The sequence below is a fragment of the Helicoverpa armigera genome, chromosome 21 (assembly GCF_030705265.1).
Source record: "Helicoverpa armigera isolate CAAS_96S chromosome 21, ASM3070526v1, whole genome shotgun sequence".
In the NCBI taxonomy this organism is placed as follows: Eukaryota; Metazoa; Arthropoda; class Insecta; order Lepidoptera; family Noctuidae; genus Helicoverpa; species Helicoverpa armigera.
The window spans coordinates 9,938,081-9,966,051 of record NC_087140.1 but is presented as its reverse complement, the minus strand read 5'-3'; the positions used below and the strand labels follow the sequence as shown (position 1 = coordinate 9,966,051).

At 35.5% G+C, this 27,971-nt stretch overlaps 1 protein-coding gene across 6 annotated transcripts; it reads right to left on the bottom strand.

Annotated features, from left to right (window-relative positions):
* Window positions 1–40: 40 nt before the first annotated feature.
* On the bottom strand, window positions 41–27,411 carry LOC110376041 (triadin). 6 transcript variants are annotated; one of them, XR_010277525.1, is made up of 11 exons: window positions 27,233–27,410; window positions 9,487–9,544; window positions 8,962–9,300; window positions 8,176–8,472; window positions 7,616–7,684; window positions 5,804–6,041; window positions 5,165–5,284; window positions 4,539–4,727; window positions 3,888–4,078; window positions 2,085–3,382; window positions 41–2,050 (listed from the first exon to the last, which is right to left on the bottom strand). XR_010277525.1 is itself a non-coding variant. In XM_049849305.2 (10 exons), the coding sequence occupies exons 2-10, from the start codon at window positions 9,535–9,537 to the stop codon at window positions 3,203–3,205; spliced, it is 1,674 nt and encodes a 557-aa protein (XP_049705262.2). In that variant the 5' UTR covers window positions 9,538–9,544; window positions 27,233–27,410; the 3' UTR covers window positions 41–3,202. The 6 variants fall into 6 exon arrangements, 5 of the variants coding, with proteins under 5 accessions (XP_049705262.2, XP_049705265.2, XP_049705264.2 ...); XM_049849305.2 differs by having other exon boundaries at window positions 41–3,382; XM_049849308.2 differs by having other exon boundaries at window positions 41–3,382; window positions 8,341–8,472.
* Between the last annotated feature and the right edge of the window lie 560 nt (window positions 27,412–27,971).

Here is a 27,971-nt window from a genome sequence, read left to right as displayed (position 1 = left end):
TTAGAAAAAAAGCTCAATTTGGGTGAAATAAAACCAAAAATTCGATTGCAATGATTTATTTATCAAAATTTGCAGTTTCTATAATCATTATAGTTTTATACAATTCAATTAGACTAAACTAGACCTTAACTAAGCCAAACGAAAACACTGATTTCCTAACAACGTTGAGTTTCAAACAATATTTCACTACTTCTAGATATACAATAAGTTTTATCAAATTGATGTCACTCTTACCTTTAGGTAAAGTATACATTTTACATACATGAAAAATGTATAGAATACAAAATTCTCAAAGGTTCCATTGAGCTTTCTCTTTAGAGTATTTACTTTGACTATGTATGAAATCTATTTTAGAGCATTCTATATTACATATAATATCGATACAACATTTAATGTTTGAAACACAACGACAACGCTACAAGCAGGGACAGTCAAAATACTGCCTTTAATTTTATTGCTTTATTCTAGCTTTTCCTAGAAATATCTAGCTTTCTCGTTAAACGAGATAACAAATTTAAAACCAAACCTTTCAATTTTAAATTTTAAGGCATTTAAATTAATGAGTATTAAAACTGTCCCTAACACCCACATCTACATCCGTAATAATACTTATTGCGATCAAAAACTACTATCTAATTTAAATCTATTTATATAAAAATAGAAATTCTATCGAATCCGAAACACTTATACAACCTTATTCGAAAAAAAAAATAGATTAGGACATCATTTCTTGCAAAATAATAACTTTTCGGACGTAATCGACATAATATAGGTCAAAGTTTATTTAAAAATCAGATTTGTATCTACAGTTTACATTTCAAGACACACATTCAAACACATTGAAATAGAAATAAGCAAAAAAACACTAAATCATTTCTGGAAGATATCCTGTAAGTATGTAAAATAAATCTCAAAACTTTGTGAACACAATATTGCGCAATGGTATTACATTAGTGGTCTGATGGCAATCATTCGGTGGTTCTAATTTCTACTGTCATGACAGAAAATAATGAAACATTTGAAATGATTGATATAGGATGAAAAAAAAAACATTAAAATTAATTTCAGGAGTGGTAATATCATAAAAAGGATCATACTAAGGATGATTTGTTAGTAATTTCTAACGATTTTAAAATAAAAAATCCTGTATATTTGTATGATTGAAGTTTATTAAAAAATGCACAATATGTTGGGAACATAATAATTGTTCATTCTTTGGGTAGCCTTATAGTAATGTTCAATAATAAAAATAGAATTCCTGAAACCATATATTTACAGTTTCATTACCTAAGTATTAAACTAGCACACTTGGACATGTTCAGGACTAGAAATAAACATACATTTTTGAAACCAAGACATAAGGCATAATTATCTTAATAAATTGTATGATATAACATTGTACATTTTAATTAATTGCGAAGACCACAATCTAAATTATTTTAAAAATAAATTGAATTTTGCGGATTAATTCAGCATCTAAAACATGCCGAAATGGAAAATCCACAAAATTGAGTTTATTTTTGACACGATTCTTGCCTTTGCATGAACTATACATTTGTAGTCCCTAACATGCCCAATATAAAGTCAGTTGATAAAAAGATAAAATAATTCTGCAAGTGAAACCACACATACATAATAATATTATGTACAAAACATTGCCGTTATATACTTGTCTTTTACATCTAATCATCATATATCTATTTACTATATTACAGTTTTATGTAGTCTAATTTGTTTTACAGCGGCGTCTGTTTTGGGCTAGAATTTGATGACTACCCCATTGACAAGTGATATGAAAATCAAGAAGTGATTTTAATACTCAAGAAGTCTTCAAAAATATGTAATAATTGAATTTATAGTAGAACTTGTTAAGTCAGCAGAACAAATGACTGACCGATTCTGATCTCTCAAAAAGAGAGGTGTGTACCTACAGAAAGGTATATTTTACCTTATTTTGATTATTAAAATATCAACACAATCAAATTGACGGTAGGTTTGTGATTATTATATAAACACGATTGAGAGAAATCAGTTGATTGTCAAAATTTATCTAATTTCATACATGTTAACAACAATACTCTTACAAACATGATTTAGGACTAATTTGTAGATATTTTTGTTGATAAATTATAGCACAAAACAGACTCCACGAACAATACTTACAAATCGGACGACGGCTTTTAGCGTCGAAGTGACCCTTTGCCGTTTATAAGGAGAGAACACTCATTGTTTGATATAAGGGTACAAATATTTCTCACACACTTGTTATAAAACTTATCTAAGCTGTTTATTCATAATACACATTTGCTTAAAAAACTTCCAAACTTCTTTTTAGTTGTCAGATAGATTTATTAAGCAATAGCAGTATTGTAAATGACATGTTTCAGCTATCTCTAGATAGTCTATTAACTATCCTTAAATACGTTTTTGTACGTAATTGAGTGCATAAAATGCAAAATATTTGTCACTTCATATCTTCGCAAACGAGTCCTCTATGTTACAACCTCCTAATGATAAAATTCTCTTCATATATCCCCTTTAAGGCATTATCTGGCTTAGATAAAACTTGAATATTTACTTAGGTAGATATTCTGTATATTGCATTCTTGAGTGAAACTGTAGTTTGTGCTTTAGCAAAGTTCAGCAGCGAATTCGTACTACATCACTCTGATGTTGATAAAGTTGACATGTGAAGAAGTTCTTTAATTTATCTTATTGTTGATTTGCTTTCCCACTAGACAGGCATTAGACATCTTCCTAGCCTTTTCCCAACTACATTATGGTCATCTTCCAGGTTAACCGAATACAGTCGAGTACCGGCTGAGCAGTATAGTTATCGGCACGAATCTTGAGCTCTGACCTACATCTGCGCAGAAGTGATTTATTAGCAAAGAACCAATCCCGAGTGACGGCTATGCCGCGATGCACTAAATCAACGCTTTAGCCCGCCCCCGCGCCTCACTTCATACCACAAAAAAGACCCAATAAATTACTTCTGCGCAGGTGAAGGTCAGAGTACAAGATTCGTGCCGATAACTATAGTACTGTTTTGTAAATACTACAATTCAATCTTTAGTAAGCAAACCTACAGATGGATACGTTATTGAAATCCACATATCCCAAAAATTGTTTTTTAACACAAAACATCAGTGTACCTCTCATATATTATATTATCCAAAGCCAGATGTAACATACCTCCTCCTTACATGATGACGCAGCGCTTGTTGTCCTGCGTTGGGGCGAGCGGCACGGCGATGGGGTCGGTGGGGGCGGGCGCGGGGGCGGCGGGGGTGGACGTGGACGCCTTGAGGCACTCGGGGTCGAAGGGCTCGGGGGATGCTACTGGGGCGCAGAGAGGTAGGTCTGTGTTGATGCCTACGATCTGCGGATGAAAATGTTATGTTTAGGTGGCATCAAAATACTACCCGATTGACATTTACATACCAATAAATATTGAAAACAGCAAAATTTTATCATTCAACGTGTTGTTAAAAATACTAATAACTTCGTTCAGATTAACTGAATTTGTACTTTTTTCTATAGGCCAGACTTATCCATGAATTTTTCTTTGAACCCATTTCTCTTTGAAACATTAAATTTTCTTTGAAAGTGAATGCGAGCGATGAATTCGGGTCATAATAATGAATTTTTGGTATTTTAAAGTTGTAGGCAATATATGTATATTGTATATGGTCAAGGCAGGGCATTGCCCCATAATGCCCCCCAGCTGTGGCCCCGAGGGTTGCACGTAACGTCCACGTTCGTAGGGTTCGAATGGGGGCAGGTGTGGTACCTGCCCTGGTTCTCACTCGATCCTACTTCCCTCGTGTTTGACTCAGTTACTCAACTAGTTCTACATCAAGTATAGAACACTTGGTATCACTTACCGGTGCATTCCGTCTCTGCACAGTAGCCCTGCGGAAGGGCTGCGCCAGCCTGTCGAGCACTCTCATCCGCTTGCTGGCGCCGTGCTCAGTGGCCTCGGTGGCCTGCTCCACGTCGTCGTGCTCCGGCTTGCGCTTGCGTCCTACTACGGTGCCCGTGGGGCGGGAGGTGGCGTCTGATAGGGGGGATGTTACTGGAATGGGAAAAAAAATTGTTAAAAATATATATATTAGAGTGATATTCTCTACTACCTTCCTAAAAAAGTTTTTAGACTTAAAATAGTTGATTAAAATTATAGTTTGTTCATCTTAAGCCTCATTCAGCTATTATTTTAGTACAGAAGTTAATTTAGGTTGAATCAAACCAAACTTCTAACCAAAACTTTCTCCTAGAAGCAAATAAAGTGTAACTAAGTGTAGGAGACATTGTTATTTGGAACAGCGGACCTGAAACTAGGCAAGGCTAGGCGATCTTAGGGACCCGAATTACGGTTATACATATAAGTATTTTAGTTGAAATATCGATCGGGACATATGTGGTAAACTAAAGTAGGTACCTTATATAGGTATAAAAATATTACCATATTCCAATATTACCATAATATACCATATTCCGATATAAAAATAAAAGTTCAACAATAAAATTCTCCTCACCAGCGCCAGCATTGGACCGCACACTCCTGTTAGCCGCGACATGTTTGAGAGTGATCTCTTTGAGCTGCTTGTATGACGAGCGGCCGCGGATGCTGCGGAGCCCGCGCAAGTAAGAGCTGTCGTCGAGAGGAGCGTCCTCGAGGAATGAAGAAGTTTCTGTTATGTCCATCTCCATTGTTGTGTTGTTGCCTGCAGAATACAGAGAGTAATTTTAAAATATGATGACAAAAGTAGGTGGTGTAGAAGAGTTTACCAAGAAAAAGTTCCCTTGGTACGAGGAACATTATAAAGCGATATGTTTATGCATGTATGGATGTACACCGGACCAGTCAAAAAAATATCATTTCACTAATAGAGGACCCCTAATCAACCCAGGCTATTTTAAGTCGCAATACGGGAATAGTTTGCACAAGTTTCAAGGGATGAGACTGCAACTAAGACAGATTAATATTGTAAATACGAAAGTTTATATGTAAAGATGGATGTTTTTTGTTCATCTTTCACGTACAAAGTTGGACGGTTTTAAAAAATATGTCTAAGGATAAATACAGGCTACTTTTTATCAGCAGGCAACAGTTACAAAGCAAGCAAGCAAGCGTTAGCAAGATAAACAACAAACTACTCACCAGTATAATTAGCCTGCAGCGAGGTGTTGGTCTGGTCAGCAAGCCTCATGCTGCGGCGGTAGGGCGACACCTTGACGCGGGACTTGGAGAAGTTCGTGTCCGGCTTGCGCGACTCCTCGCCTGCAACGTACAGTCACACTACACATAACGTTAACGTATCCCATGGCTTACGTGCTAAGGGTGATTTTATGAAGTCTGGTCTTTCAAGTTTAAGTGAATATGTGAAAATCTTATGTACCTACAACAACTTTTAGGGAGGAAGAAATAGAATATTCTTTACGACGTTTTCGTCCTAGTAATTCCCGAGGTATTCTCTCTAAGATGTCGCTGTAATATTTATAGATTTAGATAGTCGGGAAATAGAGCGAAAATTAAGAGAATATAAATTAACTTTCGAAATAGAACCCTGATGCTGATGTTTGATATTATTAGGAAGATTAATTCAAAAATTTATGTTTTCAAGGATTTCATTGATTAAAAATCTGAATGAAATTGGAATCCACATGTCAGTTTCGATGTTATGTAAAAATCATTCACTCCTTTCTGGTTCCAACAAAATTTTATCACAAAAATCAATCCAATTCTTATCATGACTTGACTACGAATTATTTACATAATCTAGTTATAACAATAACTTACCCTCATTAGAAGGCACTTCAAGCGTAACTTCCACCACATCATCCTTCTCCTTATCCTCTTTCGCAGCATCCTCATCTTTCTCATCCACCTTCTCCAGGCCATCCTGGGATTTCTTCGGGGAGTCCTTCTTGGTTTCTGGTTTCTTACCCTCCTGGGGTTTAGGCGAGTTGGAAGAACGGAGACGACGGTCTGTGGGTGGTGCTGTGTCCTCTTTGAGTTTCAGCAGTTTGTCTTTGGGCTGAAAATGGTGGGGAGGAATCGTTTGAGAATTTGTTTGTTTATTTCGGGCGTTGAGGCCCGTAGTAATATGTAATTTATATAAAACTATATACATCTACATAAACGGTACTAATATAGTTATAACTAATGCAGAGTGTTGTGTGTGTTTTTGGAGTGTATTATAGTACCTATTTTGTCTTAGCTGAAATGACGCGCAGTAGTGGGTAATGCATTTTAAGTGTGCATATGTTATGGTGTTCTGCCATTTATGTAGCGGTAATGGGGCGCGTCGTTTCAACTTAGACGGGGTGTACATTTCATTGGTAAGTTTTGAGTATAAAATATGGAGTTTTGAGTATAAAATACGGAGTGGACAATGTCTATCATGATTGTAGTTATTCTTTGTAGTGAAGTCCCAGTGTTTAGACACCCATGCATGAATCTTATCGTTACCCATGCATCAAATTTTGTAAAATAAGTGAGAGTGATTAAGAGGTGGTTAACAAAAAGTTGTGTAATTATGATTGAACAAAAAACGAGTTCAAAATGAAAGTATATAAATGTGCAAGTGAGTAATGTTTTCAGTATGTTCATAAAAAATATCCTCAACCCTAAACAACCTGTATGAAATCTCTTCACCAATATATTATTATGTACATAGTATTTACAGCAAATTATCATAATACACAATCAGGTCAGTGGTGTTAGTACAAACATGTGCAAGTTAACACACATTGTGCAGAATGTTAGCTGTGCAAATATGCACAACAGCGCTCTATGAGTGTGGAAATTATAATGCCATTTACAGTATTAGAGGCTAATTTTAGCAATATCGTGATTTGACAAGAATATGATATTTTTTGGTTAGACTGGCAATAAATATGAAGGCGAAATTTGGATATTTCAGCTTTTTTAACTCCAAAAAATATTAGCCATTACAAATAAACTTAGGGATTGATTATGTTTTTGAGACGTGTTTTTGTATGAACAAGATGCTAAATAGTCATAAAAAATGTAATCTCATTTTAATCTTGATGTAGATTTAGATAACAGTTATTCTATACACATAAATGTGTAGAATGTCAAGGTCTCGTCTAGGTGTTCTTTATACTCTATAAATAACTGCATTTATTGCCACACTCATAAAAATATATTCATAACACGGAGAAGTAAACAAATAAAGTGTCCAAGTGCTGTCTGACAGTCAATATAAGCCACAATACTTTAGTCATATTGCAATAAGAATCCAACTTCATTATAGATTCTTAATCAACTTGTAAAAACATAACCCTTCTTCTGGCGTAGACTGGTAAAAAGAAATACTGCTCGCAAGTATTTTGGTGACAAAAATACCACACAGCTACACTAGACACAATTGTCATCTTGACAGGATTTAAGAAAAGATTCTTAATAATCCGTCTCTTAATCATACCCAGAAAGTTCAATCACTAAGCCGTCATGTCTACTAAGACATACATTTTTGGTCAACATGCCTCATCATCATCATCATGACAATCTAATTTAAAAAACAGTACACCAAACACTCCATTAGTCCACTCCTCCATGACATACACATAGAATGCCGCGACTTACTTCGTCCGCTTCCTTGTCCGGCTTGTCGGACGCGGGGCGGGGAGTCTCGGGGGTTCGCGTCGCTTTCACCTTTACCAACAACGCTATTAGTTCAGTTAGGGGATGGACAAACAATGGGACTTACTGATAAACTGGCAACACCGAAATTTTTTCACATGCAGTAACTACCATGATAAAATAATATATTTGGGCTAAGTATTTGCCAGTTCGCAGCAAGATATGAAAACACAAAATGACACCACAAAAGGAAATTATCACCAGAAACCAAAATAAATCAAATAAAATCTAAGAAAAAAAATCATCATACACCTAAGAATGTGACTTTAGTATTTCTTGAAAAATGTCTTTAAGTTTCTGACGGTACTGTCACATGAAACGACAGAAATCGGTTTAGTAGATTAAAGGACCTGCACCAACCATCAATGTTACTATCACACTCTCATTTAGTCGATTTTCAATTCACAACGAACAAAAAATCGACTAAACCATCCAATCAAAAAAACAAAAAAAAATCGATTAAAGAAAAACGAAAAAGCACAACAGGTACCGAATAAAGGTACCTGCGATCGGCGCGTGAGACTCCTACTGGGGCCGTTCTCCGGCGTCGGCAGTTCGAAACAGTCCCCGTCAGACGTATCTTCGTATGTCAGCTCCGGGAACAAATCGTCTTGGTCGTTGTCATCAATGACGAGCATTACGTCATCGTCCTCCGAGTCCGCACTCACCGTTCCGTTGAGAACGTCATCGGTCCCGTTCGTACCCAGTGTGACGTCTGAAACGCCATTGTGAGCTAGCCCCCGCCCGTTCTGTTTTGTTTTAGTTGGCTCTGGCTTTTTGGCGTCCGATTTTTCTGCTGGCTGGAATTTTTAAATTTTGATTGTACCAAAAGCGAAGCATGATTATAGTTGTTGATTGTTTTACAGGTATGTACAGAAAGAGGATTTTGCGCGTATATAAAATAATCAGCGTTTAAAAGGGCTAGGTTTTAGGGAGGTATATCAAACTGCTTTGCCATCTACCACAGGCTGTAGGAAAGAGTAGGTTTCATAAAGGATAGGACAATGATGGTTGGAAAAAAGTATTGAAGAGTGTAGGAGTGAGGATCAGGTTGTGTATTAAGCGTAATCTGTTGATGAATGTGGAAGGTATTATACAAATGAATGGCAACTACAAGATTTTTTTAAATACTGCAGAATTCATTAACTACTATCTTCAATATTCAACCAAAATATAAAAAAAATCTCTGATTCTATTTACACTAATTTAAATACTTTAAGCATTTAAGAAAAGCTACATATAAATTAATAAAACGCAGCCAATCCGTAAAGGAATATAATTAAAGGTACCTTTGCAGTTTTATCCTCTTTGCTGGCATCTGCTTTACTCTTCTCTGGCTGTGGTTCATTCTTCTTAGCTTCTTCTTTACTCTGCTTCTTATCTGCACTCTTATCTGGTTTCTCAGCAGCTTTCTTATCTACTGCTTTATCTTGTTTCTCTGCTTTCTTGTCACCACCTTTGTCAGGCTTATCATTCTTCTCCGGTTTTTCGGCTGGTTTCTCCGCAACCTTCTCTACGGGTTTCTCTGTTTTGTCTGCAGGTTTGTCTGTCACCTTTTCGGCAGCCTGTTTTTCTTTTTCGGCGTTCGCTGCCATTTTCTTTTTCATTTCTTTTACTGGACTATTACTCTGTGAATGAAAAGGGGAATGTATTAAGTTTGAATATCCGGTAGTAGCTAAGCCTAGTGGTTTTGTTTGGTATGTGAACAAGATTAGTACATAGAGCCGCGTACAATGGCTTCCGTAAAGAATTTGTGTGAAGACGGTCGGGAAAAAAATAAGTTTGTTGTAAAGGTTTTCATTAATATACTTTACCTTTTCTTTTTCTTCACTGACCGCTGTTTTGCGGGACACCTTTTGGCTCATGATTTCTCTGTAACAAAAATAGCAGATTGTTAATTTCTCTAAAGGGAATGTAACACGAAATGAGAAGTATTTGTTAAGGAATAGGGCAAAATGTAAAAAAAACTATATTAATAAAGAGTAGGTAATTAAAAAGATCATACCACAGTAGTTGAAAATTTACATAATTATTATAAATTGCATAACGGTAAGCACGAACTCAAATAAGATACAAGGCAAACAGTCACGCCTAATGTCCTAGACTATTGTGTACATACACATTAGAATATCCTTTTAGTATTTCAGACGTGTTACGTAATATTTAACACACTTTCACGTATTGCGTTAGTCACTTTGAGGTTAGGAGAAACTGAAATATGATTTTATATGCTTTCAGAATGGCAGTTTTCTTGGTGACTTTATATTAATTTACGAAAAACTTTTTGAAAAAGAAAAGCCGGACTACAGATTCAGTGACACTAACACTACTAACAGAATTCGGTAACCATTCCGGCCATTTCGAAACCAACACTCCATTTTTTACCTCATCCGTGTCAGACTCTACGAAATACCATACAATCATCATCTTCTTATACCTTACAAGGTGAATTAAACAAAATTATCAGTTTGGCCCATCAAATTGCTTTAATGACATGCACTTTAAGAACCATGCAGGTATTATCAAGGTCGTGCCTATGGGAGCTTTCTCGGGGAATATTAGTTCCCTTCTAACAGAAATAGAGGCAACGGGTGAACGAACTCGCACGCACACATACGTAGTGCCGATGCTTGGCGTGTGGTCTAAGTTTAAATTACTTACATAATTAACAATATTTTTGATTGAATTACAATTTGATATGGGAGAGTAATTTTATGTCGGTGCATTTAAATATTCGTTCCGATTAAACAATAAAATTACCGAATGAAACATATTTCTTTATAGGCAGATACGTCGTTCTTGCAGGTATTACAGTTATTAGATAATCGCCACTTTGAAAGGTGTAAATACAAATATTTGGACAGTTTTCGATGTCTTTGCAATTCATACTTATTTTCTGCGTTAATTTATGCTTAAGAATACTATTAGCTTAAATACAAGATTTCATAATGAAATATGATGTGTGTATTTATATGCTATAAATATTTTTTTGAAACAGCCCCACTACCTTCTCTCCCTTGGACCACACGCCAACACAGGCACTCACAAAGGCCATCAGCGCAAGGGCCGTTCATTTACCACTTGTACTAACACCGATGATATCCACCAAACACAGATATATTTAAACATAGACGTAAGTACATCAAATCATGATCACTATCCGAGTTTGTTGCCGTGCGCGTATTATACCGAATTAGATTTATATACCTTTGGCTAATGGTATTTTCTTGGGATATCATTCTCTTTCGAATAACACCTCAGGTTCTAAGATATACTTACGTTCGTTCTAGTTTGTTTTATTATAAGGACTCTGATTAATGACGTTTTATTACTAGGACTGTGATAATTTAGCAATCAGTCATATAGCAAAGTGGAGCGACAATCTTTGATTTTCTGTTAGGGCCCTACAGGGTGCTTATTTGAACTGATTGACGACAATGATTATTATATCGAGAGTCTAAAATTCGGTAAAAAAAAAACAGACAAGTCAGTATTTTTCTCCTAAGTTAGAGCAAAACCAATCTTTTTCACAGGTTGGTGTTATAAAAGATTCTGTTTATTTATATCAGTAGTTAATATAGAAGCTCTATTTAAGTAGGCGACGACAGGTTTATTATTAATGGCTTGTTTTGAAATAGAACACCTGTTACACAAGCATAGGGAAGTGAGAGCACACGACATGTTGACTGATGGTTTGAACCCATATAAAGATTTTGGAAATAAATAGTTTATTTCCAGCTAAAGGCATGTAAATCTAAAAAAAATTAACGTTATTAAAGTTACTACTTTACTAGACCCTTTCTGAACCTTCTTTCTTGTTAGATCTTATATTTCTCCCTATCGTTCTACATAATGTTATTCAGGTAGCTTGCATACAATAGTAAAATTTAATTAGTTTTCAATCATAATTGGGATGTTCAGATTAAAAAAATATATTAAGAAAAATCTTATACGTAAATAGGTAGTATTTATCAGATAAAAAAGGGTCGTTAGTAATGAAAGCCCATTTTCAATGATGAATGATTGATGACTTTCTGACAGATACGATCATCCCTTCAATAACGGGTTTAGAATGGGATCTAATAATTGTTACATTTTAAAAGAAAAACCATTTATCAAATTATTGTTTGAAAGATTGAAGTTATTTTGGCAATCATAAATGAATTAATTTATGTTAAAAGGTGGTTGTGTTGTATAGTTTCGTATATTATAAGTGTATGCCAGCACAGTTTAAATTGACGTACAACATAAATATTTATATAGTTTCCACAATCCTATTCAAATACCGCATAAAGTGGTTCTAGTCAAATAAAAATTCTTTTGATGTTAACGAAACGATTTTTATTTATGGATTATATTCCGTAAGTTTACATTTAAAGACTCTAAGCTGAGGAAACGCGTTTAGACTGCTTTTAATGTTCAGATCAGTGTTTTACACAAACAAGTTATTTTTAAGAAATTACATATTTTTGTTACGCGATTTTGTCATGCTTTCTCTATAAACTTTCACATCAACTAAACCTGTACTCATCCCAGGTCATCTACAATTAGTTCCGATATGCGTTAGCCTTAAACGCACAAACTATGAAAACTTTCGAATTTTTTTACACTCGAAAAGAATATTAAAAACACTACTTACACGACACTATCGGAGCCGCTAACAATCCTGAATAACTCAACGAAATATCACAATCACAGCCCACTACAAAAAAAAACTAGCTTCACAAAGTCTAGACTGAAAGTTCGGTCTACTATCACTGCACCTTGCTACCTACACGATGAACTAAATGCATCGCAATGCACTCCCAAATTCGTCTTACCTTGCGAAAGCTCATTGGGTAAGCAAAAATCAATCATAAATAATAACAATGAAACTTGTTTTTGTAGTTATCAAGGTATGACAAACTGGTTTTTGTGCATACTACGTGGGTGATTCATGTGGTTGCATATTTCGTAATGAGCTTTTTAACTTAAGGGTACCAATACTTTTATCAAGCCCATGGGTCATTTAGTTTTATTCTTCGTTTTAAAAATATGATAAATTCTCGTTATCTATACTATTTTTACTGATAGCTAAGGATCATGACTCAAAGACAATAATTTACCCGCGGAGTTGGATATTGTCTTAAATCTAGTCACTAGGGAATTATTTTTTGTACGTGTGTTTGTTTATACCGAAAAAGCTAAGAAACTACAGAACCGATTTTAAAAATGCGTGCACTGTTGGTAAGCTAAACTCTTCATGAGTAACATGGGCTATATGTATGTATATTGCTGTACGGACAGTAATTCCCACGGGACGCGAGTGAAACCGCTATAATCGGCTAGTCTATCATATGCAAAATCTCTGTACATGTTGATACACATCATACATCTTTTTGGAGGTCTAGAACATATCGCAACCTTTTATTCTTCTTCGGAGTTTACCATAGCAATACATGCGTAATCTCAAGATATCTTCCGTTATCGGTGTACAGTTCACGTGGTTAATGTGTGTCAACGCGGAATGCCTGATAGCGACATGCAATATGCGTTTTGTTTATATTCCGGACTTGAAGATAAAGTGCACGTTGTCATGCGTACTGTTTGTGTGTATTGCATAATTATGAGTGTCACTGATGCGTGGAGAACCTAGTTTCGATCGAATGGAATAACTCGAGTTACAATCTCAGAATAATTTTGATAACAGTGAAAATTATTTATGAATTTTTCGCACTCTGAACCAAGCTTTTTTGGCTTTTTACGCAGTAGATACCAAGTTTTTGCTTAAGGTTATTCCAACAAATCCACAGGTAACTGAATGCGAAAGTATGCAGTTGGCATGCTTAAAAGAAATTGAATGGAAAGCGAAGAAATGGTACTTAAAATTCTAGTTCAATACAGGAAAACTCGCTACACGGTGATAAATACTTAGAAGAAGACATTAGCAATGAAAGTTAAGCAATTTACTGTCACTAGGAATACAGTAAGATTCTAGACTAGAGCAGTATTATCTCAAGTTTTCTAGTGCTAAGGAGCAATGCGGTCAATACAACTTCACAACTTTCAGCATACCTTAATTATGCAGAAGAAAAGAAAAGAGTTATCAAGTTTTATAGAGCCAAAGAATACATATAACGCGGTCAATACAATCCTCACTACTCAACTTCCAGCTTGCCTAGGTAGTCACTCTATGTAATTGGTGTTAGAAAGAAAAGCGCCCTGAAGTAGCATAGGTTCAAATAAGGCAGGTGTCACGATCAATTAGTAAAAGTGTGTTGACGAGCTCGTGTTAAATTATTTACAGCGGATGTGATTACACTTCGCATGTGTTTGTAGGGTATGCTAAGAGAAACTACCTGACTACTGCGTTTTCCTGGGATTTTGTTGCCTATGTTCTTCTTGGCAGCGAAAATATAGTGTTAACAGTTGACTATTGTTTTAGGTATAACAGATAACTGGAGCATACATCGTACCTAGAACAATTAGGTAGCTACCTCCATTTACATGCACCTAGTTAAACTACACTATCATTACAGATTTCCAAAGTTCTCGTCGAGGGGTACTGAAGAACGAGCAAAGTTGCGAATCTACACGGAGGCCTTTGTCCAGAAGTTGACGTCTTCAGGCAGAAAAGACGTCGAAAGATCTCCTCAAATAACTTTGCCACTCCGAAATCAACTACTAGTGCCTTCAAGATATGATAGTCGAGAAGACAAATGACTGACTTCATACCAACGAAGTTATTTGGCGAAAACCTTCAAAGGAACGGATCAATACCTTGCATAACGTGAAAAACAAAGCATAGCTATTCTATTAGTAGATCGACTTCATACAACCTTGACGTATAAGTTACGTAACTAGGATTGGACAAAAAACTACGCTAATGATTTTTTATAATGAGCAGAATTGGTTAAAGACACGCGTGGGTGATTAGTTTTGCATATCCACTTCAGTTTTATGGGTAAACAGGTCAGGACACCTGTTTTAGTAGATGTTTATTTGATAATATGATATTGAGGTATTTTGAGGACTGAGAATTCTAAAACAAGCGAGATATGGATAAGGCAATCGCTATTCTGGTTCAGGGTTCTCAAAGAACGCAGCACTCCTTAAAGAAAACTAGGTTAGGTATGGTCAGTAGGAAACTCTATGTACAACTATCCTCTGGCTAGAGTTAGCTTTTGAGTACCAAAGTTGTTTACCTAAGATTAAGTTACGTTAATTATCAAGTATGTATTTTAAAATGTGTAAATAAATTGCGCATTTTTTAAATGTGTTATACCCAAACAATAAATACTTGACACTTTGTCATCCGAACACGAAACGAGAAAGTCTAGGCCACCGATATAACACTAATTTAGAAACCTAAACAAACATAGTCATTGTATTGCAAATATATTTAGCAATATGTCAAGACTCGCTTTTTAATATTATGTATGGCCTAAACACTGAGTCATTGACGAAAATATATTCTTTACTTAGCCTTATTTGTATGTTATTTAAATGTGTATTAGCAAGTTGTAATGCATTCATATTAGTGTCGTAATGTAGTAATTTCTCTCGGATATCTATCTATGAATGAACCTTGTTGTTTCACAGCATATTTGGATTACTTTTCTACTTAACATTTCGGGAGCTATTTTTTCATGGATTCATTTTAGACATTATCACAATTTCATCTTGAAGTTTAAACGCATTTGAATCGAATTACTTTCATTACAATTACTATGCTTGAAAACTTCAAGAATGTTTCTTTGACCTACCACACGTAAATAAATTACAAAGTTAAAACTACGAGAAGACATTGCAATATTTTTAAAAAATAATACCTGAACAGAAAAAGCTAAGTGCCTTAACTTTCACATTTTTCAGACTTACCAGCAATCAGACAAGAGCCAGACAGTTCACAGTTAGATGAAATTGAACAGTACTTTTAACAAATTGACCAAGCCACTGAAAACTATTGTCCTATTTTTTGCAAATGGTCAGTTATTTTTTTTCCATTTTGTTGCAGATTCGTCTGGTGCATTGATCTCTGGTGGTCGAGGTGCATTAGCGAACATTTTTGGAACCGTTAAATGATTTCACAGTTCTATGGATGAATGGGCAAACGAAAGCTCTCGATGCAAACTTGATTCACAAAAGTTTGTCTGTAGACTTATTTCATTTTAGTAATTGGTACACTGCTTTCTTTCAAAACACAGCCAAACGTTTGAAACTAAGAACATCAAACAAATCTACCAGTTCATCATAATACCAGTCAATTAGCACTCGGCAACACAATACATATGATTGTAGTTTTTTTGGGCGGCTGCCATAAGGCATCGTTCAGACCAAACGTATTGTCGGCCGCTGACTGTGAGCGCGCGTTACGCAGTTTATTGCTTTTCCATATATATTGAAATTGTCGTTCACACCGAACCGACTATACGCTGTTACGTCGTCTGTTGTAGCTGACTCTCAGTGGCCGATTATTTTTCTACGCGACTATGCACGGCGGAAGCGGATTGGCTACGCGGACGCAGTTGCCGAATAGCGCCGCTCCGCCGCGTACGCACCGCCGCGCCTCGGTACAGCACGTCGATAATTAGTGTCCCTCTTATATAAACTTAAACGTATTAAAGATAGTATAGTAAGTTCAACTCAGTCTTGCGCGCGGCCTTATGTGTGGGTAACCCTTGTACATATACAGTGACTTTGTGTGCGTGACAAGAGGTACAGTCGGGTACAAATAAAGTTATTTAGGGGTTGTATACGGCTGTTTAAAGAAAACCAGTTATTACGTAATTTAATGTTTATCTATTTATAATGATTCTGAATCGCTACTTGAAAAATAAATGATGAATTTTCAGATTCGCTACTCTCACCAAGGTCAATTGTAAATTTTGACTCCATGTCAAAATGTCTACAGTATTCTTCTTTTTTCTTTTGTACATGTCGACAAGTATTACCCAACACCCCTTCATCAATTTGACTTACAGCCAGTTTCTTCATCAAAAGTAAAAGGCAAAGTAATGTCTAAAGTAAAAGTAACGGTCAAAATCATTTTTAACCCCCGACGCAAAAACGACGGGGTGTTATAAGTTTGACGTGTCTGTGTGTGTGTGTGTGTGTGTGTGTGTGTATGTGGCATCGTAGCTCCCAAACGGATGATCCGATTGTAATGCGGTTTTTTTTGTTTAGAAGGTATGTCAGTCGGGAGTGTTCTTAGCTATGTTTGGTGGAAATCGGTTCAGGTCTTCAAGGTCATCAGCTCGTTTGCTAGATGTGATAGGAATGTTACACGCTCAGTTTACTTGCAAGTATATGTGGGATCTGAAATTTGAAACACTAATGTCTTTTGGAACCGCTGAGCTGGTCTGCTGTTAAGGCACGAAGGTAGGAGACGTAACCCTGAACTGCCTTTTAGTAAACCCATCGAGTTTGGGCTCGTTGAATTTGTCTTGACGAGTTCTCTTCATGTTTCTGATTGACGAGAACCTGATCCTGGAAATGGGATGTGGCGGATGAAACCCCGAAATGCCGGAATGAAACGGATAAACCAATTTATATTTTTGCTGAAAATCTAGAATGTCCAAAGGTTAATCTTTATTGTTTCTCAATCTGTGCAATTCTCCCAGAGCCAGTTTGTCATGAGGATTGTTAAACAGCCTAGCTTCCTTTGGCCGAGATCGCATATAGCGACCCCATCTTAAGATAAAATAAATTAAATGAAAGAAGGAAAAATTAAAGAGCTCCTTTAAAAAGCATGAAATAAAATAAAATTATAAATTTAAAAAAACCCCCGACCCAAAAAAGTACGCAATAATTATGACAAAAGGTTAAAAACGCTAAACCCTATAAAAAGCAAAAAAATAACTTTTAACACTACGTAAACTAAATTTTGACGTGTCGGGGGACCGCTTTTTACCTTCATAAATACTTACATAAATCAAATGATACCTACCTAATTACAACATTCGTATAAAAAAAAACAAGTATAAAGAAAAGTAATGAATTAGAGCGGTCCCCCGACACGACAAAATTTAGTTTACGTAGTGTTAAAAGTTATTTTTTTGCTTTTTATAGGGTTTAGCGTTTTTAACCTTTTGTCATAATTATTGCGTACTTTTTTGGGTCGGGGGTTTTTTTAAATTTATAATTTAATTTTTTTGTATTAGTTTTGCTGTCACTTTAGCCTTGAAAAAACGAATTTGACCGTTACTTTTACTTTAGACATTACTTTGACTTTTACTTTTGATGAAGAAACTGGCCGTTAAACGTTCATTTATGAGTTTCATTATTTCCGTCTTATTTAGGTTGCATTGCTTCGTTCGCATAATGTCATTATGCGAACGAAGCAATATATATATTTTTTTAATTCCCCACACATTTTGTTTACATCTTTTTACATTCTTAGTCCACACTTTTATTTATTGTCCGCGTACCCCGAGCTAGAAAATATGTAAGGAGTATTTAATTCATCTTAGATATTTCACCTCATTTATTTCTCAGATACTGTCAATGTCAATTTGAAAAAACGTATATAATGAACGAGAAAATAATGAAAAACTGTAAAATGTAATAATAAAACACTACCTTTGAAACGCTACCTGACTCCTTAAACATTTTCTCCGTGAAGAACTAGACATTTTCGTAAACGACTGTACCTATAACAAAAAGCGATAAGAACACGTCATGCTCGGACGACGTCACTGTCACACGAATGAAAGTTGTATATTTACAAGCCGACGCACACATAGGGCCGCGCGCAAACCTGAGTTGAACTATCTATAACTCATCGAATGTTTTACTGTCATACGAAAATATTTCTTGAACTCATTTGGATAAAGTCTATATTCGAAATATAAAGTATAAATTGACCAAGAAAACATCTCTTCAACTTTAAGGGATGTACCCACAATCTCTTCTTTTTATAATTTTCGTCTTCCTCTAGAGCTTCGCAAATGGCAACTATCTGAATGCGCATCATTTAATTGAAATATCAGTAAAACGTCTGATTTGAAAAAAATAAATTACGCTAGTTTTATCGTTTATAAAATATTACGAGCAACTTCAAATACTGAGCCCTTTTATGTGTAGAATAGTCAGCCGCTCAGCGTACGCATCTAGTGTGAACCTACAAGAGCCTATTCTTTTGTTCACACATGTAGCGCATCGTACGCTATAGCCTATTGTCGGCTTGGTGAGTACGCGTACTGCAGATTGAGTCGACGTTCACACTGGGGCCGACAGTGAGTATACTCACAGTCAGCGGCGGACAATACGTTTGGTGTGAACAATCCCTAAGGGTCAATGGACTACGTAATGATCCAACATGGCGTCCTTTGGGCCAAACATTGGCCAAGGCTTCATCATCAAATACATTTTTATGAGAGGCAAGTGTTCTCCATACATGGAGTTTTATAAATCTAATATTAATGTTATCAGTTGTAAGATCTATCTAATTTTATAGGGCTGATCTATAAAACTTGCTCTATATGCAACAAGTTATTTGTGATTTTTGAAAGTGTGTTTGCAGTATGCATCTCATATTTTTATCCTGCTTCGAGGAGGTAATTCTATATTGGGCCAATGTTTGCATATTGGACGTACACATTGAAGATACTACAGTAATGGATTTCTAATGGCGTGCCGCTAACGGATTAGTAATTTAATTTGAAATATGATAACGGGTTGAATATGATCGACATGCCGTGAAGATAATTTATTATGATAGCCTATCGAAATCAACGCCTCGTTAAATACTTCATGTGATGTAAAAAATAACTTAAGAATAGAGGTAATAAAGTACAGAAATCATTATCTGCCTAGCCTTATAACCACCAAACTGAGGTCAGCTTCCAGTTTTAAACAGATGCTGAATGCCTGTGTTTGCAGCCTATCTGACCTTCTGAACTCCGTCAATCTGAACTCAAAATTCTGATTCAAATCAACTTGCTATTACCCACTCAGAGATCTTAAATAAACCCTAGCTTAACAATAAAATACGCAGTTAATCCCAATAGCCCTTCGCGTCCTAACGGCTTTTCAACTGCGAAGAACTTCACTTCACTTCATTGGTCACGACGTGTATTGAAAGATTGAAAGGACTGAGTAAATAGAACTCCGTATGCTAAACAAAGGTAAATACCACCATGTTACTGTAAATAGACTAGCGGGAGCGTTTGGCACGTTAACGACTTGCAAATGTCAAGTGTCAATAAGTTCCTGCTTGTGAATAAGTGTGGAGTATCTTATATCGTACCATCAGTACGATGGTATCTGAACTTCTAGAGCAATTTGAAGGAGAGTAAAAGGAACATTTTGGCCTAGAAATACTGGGAACACAGGACCTTCGATGTGTCATTTTTATATTCCGTACCAAAAAATCATTGAAGACTGAACATAGAACGACTTTGTCTTAACTTTCTGCAATTATAAGTTATCGACAGAATAGTCGGAAATGTACGTGACTGGAGAGAAAACCTGTTACTTCTTTATTAGTTTGACTAGCATTCCGAAGTTTATTATCAACTGATGCCCGTGATTACTTGAGTCTCCTGAGATATCTAATAGGAACTAACTATAAAAAAGTTAAACTATGCTGTCTGCTCCTTCGATTTCCAATGCAATACCGAACATACCATCGCACTCAAATTTTATAATTACTTAAGTCACTCCTTAGTGACGAATTGTCAAAGAAATCCTTCATTAAATAATGGCTTAATTAACCGTTAAATGTCTCTGAGTGCGAGGTTAATCTAAATAGCTTCTTAAAATTCACTAATTACAATCAATATAAGGATTAATCTTCCACCAAAAAGGACCCCCAATTCTAAACCATCACAATATGAATGACATAACCGTATTCGGCAGCGTGACAGCATGTAAAGCCAGCATTAAGCTGTGTTCAGACAGGAAGGCGACCTATTGAGGTATGCGCGAGCGCACTGATGCGCGCATGATATGCATCACAATGGGCTACGTGCAGTGTGTTCATGTCCTTAGGGAACGGTTAAGTGTTATTGGGTGTGATTGAGAGTCAATTTATTTATTGGTGCGATTGGTGGTCTATCCTATACTAGCCTTTATATTAAGTATGTTGTTGTGAATGACAGTCTAAGATAGTTTTATGAAGTTAGACTTTTCGGGGATATTGAAAACTGACGTAGTGTAGACCTATTTTTGTTAACACTTTAGTAATGTGAATTTAATTTCCAAACATGTTAACTCTTTGCCTGATTCAGGATAAAAAAAAAAATTCTGGATATTTTTTCCTTCAACGCTTTAACGGTGCATAATATACATTGTTTACGTTTCAATATTTTCCCTACAAGTCTGCTCCGAATAGATAGAGCAAACAAGTTCTACAGTTATTTATGGAAAACATCAAGTTTTCCTATACCAGTCACGAGCCAGCTTGTGAAAGTACTTTTTACTTGCTCAGACATAGTACGTGCAATTGTTTAAATATTTTGTTATTGAACAAGGCATTAATCTTTAGAATGTCGGAGAAAGTGTGTGTTTTTCAATAACAAAAATAAATAATTTGTAAATAAACTATTCACAAGATGATACAAGTGATTAACCAGGTTTTGATTCACATTTCAGACTATCCATAAACCTATTTCGAGTAAGTACTTGGTCATACGTTTATGAGCTAATTCCAAGTTAACAAGACACATACAATGTAGGACACAGACATAGATTGCAATATATTACCTTCTATGCAGTTTACGTGTTAAGAAGTAATGCATCTCTATTATTCTCCAACTACGCCTCACAAATGCATACTGCAAGCTATTGACAATGCACTTACATAGCTCGTCAGCTTCCAAAGGATTTGCAAGTAAATGTACGAGCACTAATGGGTTTCAATGACCTCTAGTAACCCCTGTTTAGAATACGAGGTTTCTTACAAAGCAAAGGTATCTCAATTATGTTGCAAATTGCTGAGGAATATGTAGGAAGGTTATATGCCATTTCAAAAACGTATGTGCGTCTTAAAAAATACGAAAACCTACAAAAAATGTACTACGATACTACCTAAAACCTGTTTGTAATAAGATAAGCGTTTTACAACCCACATAGCACACCTTACTATGTTAATCAAGAAGCCATATACTTGTACACATAGTAACAAGAATCATTCATTCAATAACTTCGTTTTATCATTCTTTACAAGTCGGTATAATAAGACAATGCTAATGCCATACATTTGTGTGACAATACGTACAAAATCGTTAATGGACGCACTACTATGGTTAAACCTATTCAGTAATTGGAACATTGGAAAAAGTGAACGGAATTATTGCTAATGTTTACACATTGATACGATATCAGGGTGCGCAGGTGGCTTTAAAATTGATTTAATAACCAGCTAAAAATTAGAAAATTCCTTTGGTGTATGAGTTCATTAAGTACAAATCTTAAGAGCCCAACTTAGGTATATTCTTTAGGTAAGTAATCCGAGTGGAACGCACCAAAAAGGATTAAACAGGACTTTACTGACTGGAATTAAAAATCAGTGGAACAAAAAGCGGACTATACACAAAAACAAAAACCCATCGTATATTATTACAAAAAACGAAGACCGGTAGTTCACTTGTTGAGCACGCCTGCGTGCGCGGGCGCCGTCACACTTCACTCGTTACGAAGGGACGGGCTCAGGGCGGTACCATTTACATCTAGTCCTGCTTGAACTAATTGGAGATAAGGCGTTGTACCTTGCCTTTTTTAGACACAAAAATATGAAATTCTATAAAAGAATAGAAAGATTTATGAGCCTGACTATAACATCTGGAAACTATAAAATCAAAATAGAAAACTTACGGATCAAAATAGCATAGCTTCGGAAGATATGCAAGAAATCAATCATTAAAGGTATGATAGGCAACTTGGATGCTTTCTATTCTATCTTTGTAGTCTAGAAATCGACTCAACCATACTAGTTACGATTTCAAACGTCTTCAAAACCTGTTAAGGAGGAATTACTGGTGTAGATGACTATGTCTCGGCTCATTAGTTCGAAGGGCCGGCCTATCTCGCTCCCTGATTTAACTAATTGAGCTGTAACTGCCATAAATTGTGAAAATATTGGGTCAAGTATAACGGGTATCTCATCTTGATATACCTACAATCTTATACGGTTAACGATGTGTAACAATTTAAGATTATCTGCGAATACAGGAGTGTAAGTACTATTTGAAGCAATACTTGATTCTAAATCTCGTTTAGTAGAACTCCCACACCCAATCCATGCATGGTTATATCGCTTAAAACGCGAGTAAACTAGCCCTTCACAAGGCATACAGTACCTATTGTGCAGTTAACTCTTTATTCGTTTTTGATACAATCCTAATCGCTTTGTTGTGAACAAAATCAGTAAGTGACTCAGTTATTTGAAATGGAAAAAGGGCAGTACCTTTTTGAGAGACTTTAATTTTACGCTGAAGCTTTACTTTAACTCCCGTTGAAGTTTACATCATAATCAGCCCTTTTTATGGTCTCACTGCTGGGCAAAGGCCTCCTCTCACACAGAGAAAGATTGAGAGTTTATCAAAGTTTATAGTCCTTGTCTGGCAAATATTAATATGCCAATGCAATCAAGGAATCTACCAGCAAATCACATAGAACATGGCATCTTTTAACGGCCACAATTTCTTTGCAACACGACACGAAGACATGGTACGTGCAATTTATGTTGATGAATGATGTGGGGGGCCGAGCGGCGTCCAAGGTCGTGCAAAAAAAGTCTGCCGTCTGGACAGTACCGTGATTGGTTAGAACTTGGCACCATTGATTATGAAGGCGTATTTTTTCTCCTGTTGCTAGTTGGTGTCTATGAGGAAAGTACATACCTATTAGAGCTTTACTCGTCATGCCTTGCTTTATAAAAATCTAATCTCTATTGTCTGACTATTGGCTCTTTTTTGAAAAGCTTGATCAGAATGGAAAACTCTATGATATTTGCAGTGTTATTTCAATTCACTTAATGGCATTTTCTGGAGGCCAGTGAACCTCTTCTGGCTCTGTTTTTAACACGCGACCGCAAAATACACACTAGTTAACAATTTCATTAAAAGAATAGTGCTCATTATACAATACAAGAATATCTACCTCGTGTTCAATAGAGAGGCGACAATCACAGCCACGTGGGTGACTAATTATGTCGTCTCGCGCCTAGATAGTGTTCTCTTTAGTCACGCAATGTACCACAAAGTAGTACGGACACTTCAAGGATAAATACCTTGCAAAAATCAAGGTAAAATTTACACCAAGAATGTTGAATTTTAGTACCAAAACCGAGCTTGATGTGTCTAGATTAAATGGCTTTAGATTCTTTAAAAATATCGTAATATTTGTAGTACTATGGAGTATGAACACATTGTTAAAACTAAAACACGTGTAACTAGAAAAAGGTGTGAATTTAGCTGAACCGTAAAAATCGTAAATTCCGGTATGAATAGTTCTCATGTTTCCAGTTCTTTTTTCTATCATGTGTGTTCTAAAACTATTGTTTGTTTGAAATGTATTATATGTTTCAGTTTCAGTGTATTGTTGGGTACTGAAAGTATTATTATCATTTCATAAAAGAGTTTATTCAAGTAATATAAACAAAAAACTGGTAAAACTAGACAAGTTTCGGACTTTTTCGTGGCTTTGGAATACCGTGTAGATCAGTGGTTCTTAACCTTTTTGACATGAGGGAATACTTTGACTAAAATTTGTCTTGCCGGGGACCACCTCATCGGTTTACCTAAATTAGTACTCATTTCTTTATTAATTTAAAAAAAACCTGAAATTTTGGGTCAGTTCTACTCAAAGCTAAACGCATGTCGGCAGTTGTGTAGGTAAGCAAATGCAAATAAAGAAAAACTTGCCTATGTAGTTTCCAAATGCGCGAGCGAAGCGAGCTCGAAATTTTTATCGGACTTACACCAAATATTTCGTAAAATGTAGCCCAAACGTACTTAACTTTTTGTTTGTTGACAAATGCAAAAATAAGGGCATACAGTTTCTGAATACGCGAGCGAAGCGAGCGCGAAATTTTTATCGGACTTAAAACAAAAATTACGTAAAATTTCGCCCAAACGTACCTACTTAACTTTTTGTTTGTTGACAAATGCCAAAATAAGGGCATATAATTTCTGAATAGGCGAGCGAAGCGAGCGCGAAATTTTTATAGGACTTCAACCAAATATTACGTAAAATTTAGCCCAAACGTACTTCACTTTTTGTTTGTTGACAAATGCAAAAATAAGGGCATACAGTTTCTGAATTTGCGAGCGAAGCGAGCGCGAAATTTTAATTATTTTTTAAGACTCAAAACCAAAATTACGTAAAATGTAGCCCAAACATACATTTTCATGAATGGGGGGGACTAGGTACGACACACCCGATATACGTCCATGCGAAAACCCCCGCTCGCAATTATAAGTCGATAAAAATTCAGTTAGACAACTTCAAGCGACAACAACAAGCTTCAACAGACAAGCTTCGCGGACCACTTGGAATGCCTCCAGGGACCACCGGTTAAGAACCACTGGTGTAGATAGAGGTTTGACTGCTTTCTGAATAAAATGTACCAAAAAAATTTTGGACTTTCAAACGTTTACGAAAATGCCGAAATTTTTTTTATGTAGGAATAATATTCAAGTGGGCTGTTTACTTCAAGAAAAAACATGGATAAGAAAGCTGCAGACAGACGTAACCAGTAAACTTCAAGTCTCCCCCATCTTTATTGAGAGACGGGACGCAGTTTTTTTGCGCACTTGGCGCGCAAAACGCCAAGATGGGTTTATGGTTTCTTTTTTTTTCTTTCTTTATGAATTTATACAAGGAGTCGAGACCTTCTTTTTGTAAACATACAAGAATCCTGTTTTTTTTTTGCCATTTAACCAGTTTTAAAATTTCGTAATGGAAATAATGTATGGTAAACTCCTCCGTACTTACTTAAAATATTTTTTGCAATAAAGATTTATTACGATAAATTGTAGGAAGTATTTACACATTAACCTTGACTTTGTACTGTATTTTAATGAGTTAATAAAAAATTGTTGCTATGGTACAGTCCAAACCATGGTCTTTTTTGTAGCTTCAATTTCAGATGAAACCATTAATTTTAATAAGTCTTTTGTCGAGCCAATTCACTCACCATATTTCTGTTATTATTGTAAACTTTCACAACAAACAAAATATTATATTAAATGAAATCCACTAAGATTTACTTTGATACATGAAAATGGTAAAAATCTTTTTTTATGTATTTTGAGGCAAAAGCAAACGGATTTTAAAATTGTAATCCGCTTAATAAATCCTTCTACACTGCAAACTCTGTAGTTGTAAATGCAACTTTATCAGTACGCAATATAAACAAAGTAAAAGATAGATAAAGAGGTTACGGACAGGTGCGGCTGAGATAAGTGCCGTTATCTGATTGGCCACGGTCATCATCATTCATGATTTAAATCTCACGGAATAAGAAATAAAGGATGGACTTTCTTGATCAGATTAATCCGTTGTAAGCCAGAGGCCAGATATATGCAAGGCACAATTGATTTTATATTGTTTTAAAATTAGCAACACAGAAGCGATTAAGATTTGTATTGCTTTTTTATTGATTAGTGCATTATATTGGGAAGTAAATGGAGTACAATTTAAATTATTGAACAAAAGCAAAGGCAAGCAATTGAACATAAATTGCCTCACTTTGATCAACAATTTTTGAAATACTTCACTATAATAATGTGATAAGTTAATCATAGAAATGTGATGTATTAAAATCTTAACAATAATTTACACAAAACAACTACTGTATATCCATTTACCTCTCATTTACTTCCACACAAGGAAAATGACACCACAATACAGTTCACCGGAACACATTCAACTAAGTTTGTAAATAAACATAGTTAACTGTTTTGTTAGATTATTAAGGAAACGTAAAACTTTAGTAAAACATGCTCTACGAATATTTGCAATAGGTGGAAGATAGCATCAACTATTATTGTCAGCAATGCAAATAATTTTGCAGCCAAAATGTCAAGGCAAAAATCTAAATTCACAGAAGTTTAATACTCTAAAAATAAAAAAATACCACGTTGTCTTAGCATCGTAATCGAGCTCAGAGCAGTGTAAAACAAGTTCTCATTTCAATATAGCTTCATAGTTTATATGTTATACAGCCTAAGGTCAAAACAGGCTGAAAAAAAAAACACCATTATTTCATTTCCTAGTCACGAATAAAGAGATCCAATTTCATTCAATTCTGTTACGTTTTACAAGGAATAGATTAGTGAAATAATGTAATTTGAGCACGCTGCAAGATCGGTTTAAATTACTACGAACGTAATTAGAAAGACCGACGCAAACTTGTACTGGGCGTGCGCAATGTATAACCTACATAACAATTAAATACGTTTGTCAACATAAAACATGAATAACTAATTGTTTTCGGTACTTTCCGGCAAATTTTGATAACAATTCCAAGTGTTGTATTCAAGTTGGACAAATAAAAAAACATAATTGAAATGATGGCGGGCGGCACAATGGCGCGCTCAACGTTTGTTAATAAAAAACAATGAAAATACTCACGCTTGATGATAAAAATCCACACACACTGTAAAATAACACTGTACGAACCAAATATCACCAGATTTGGCGTGTAACGATCAAACAAAACTAATTATTATCGAGAAAGCGTCGCTGAAACACATCGTTTTTCCGGAATAATTGGTATTGCCAGAATTCCAAAAACAAATTCCATGGCATTCCGCACAGGGTTGCCTCATGAGATTATTATAACTACCCAAATATTAATTACTACTTTTCTATAACTAGTGTCCTAACTAGATTTTTATGCGCCATGTACGAGCACCAAGAGCCCTTATCAGGTGGGATTTATAGTCTTGGCCACCTATTTCACGAGTACGCGTGAACACGAGGCTGCGAGCAGATGAGAGTGACTGTTTGTTACTTTGAGGGAAAATGTGAATTTTCCCTTCACTCTGTAGAGTATATTTTTATTATTTTTACATCATCCTAACTAAAATATCAAATAGTTGTTTGTTACTAGGTCCTTTACTTTATGAAAATGACTAATTAATTTTTTTTACAAATAAGGTAAATTAATTTTCTATTTGGCATCACATTTAGTGTTGTTAATTTCTGGATTTTTCCATTATTTGGGGAAAATAAACTATTTGAAACGCAAAATACTTTGATGTCGCAATTTGTTAAGTAATTTATGACTTACCTATGGTTAGTTTAAAAGCATAAGACGAGAAAGGTTCGGTACAGGTAAAAAACACGACGTAAGTGAAAACAACAAATA

What these genes read in the sequence shown, in the direction of transcription:
- LOC110376041 (XM_049849305.2), bottom strand. Translation starts at nt 9,537, where the DNA reads ATGAGCCAAAAGGTGTCCCGCAAAACAGCGGTCAGTGAAGAAAAAGAA. An exon ending in TCAGTGAAGAAAAAGAAAAG is followed by an intron (nt 9,301 to 9,486) that starts GTAAAGTATATT and finishes TTTCATTCACAG; the next exon opens with AGTAATAGTCCAGTAAAAGA. An exon ending in TGCAGAGACGGAATGCACCG is followed by an intron (nt 3,383 to 3,887) that starts GTAAGTGATACC and finishes TTTCATCCGCAG; the next exon opens with ATCGTAGGCATCAACACAGA.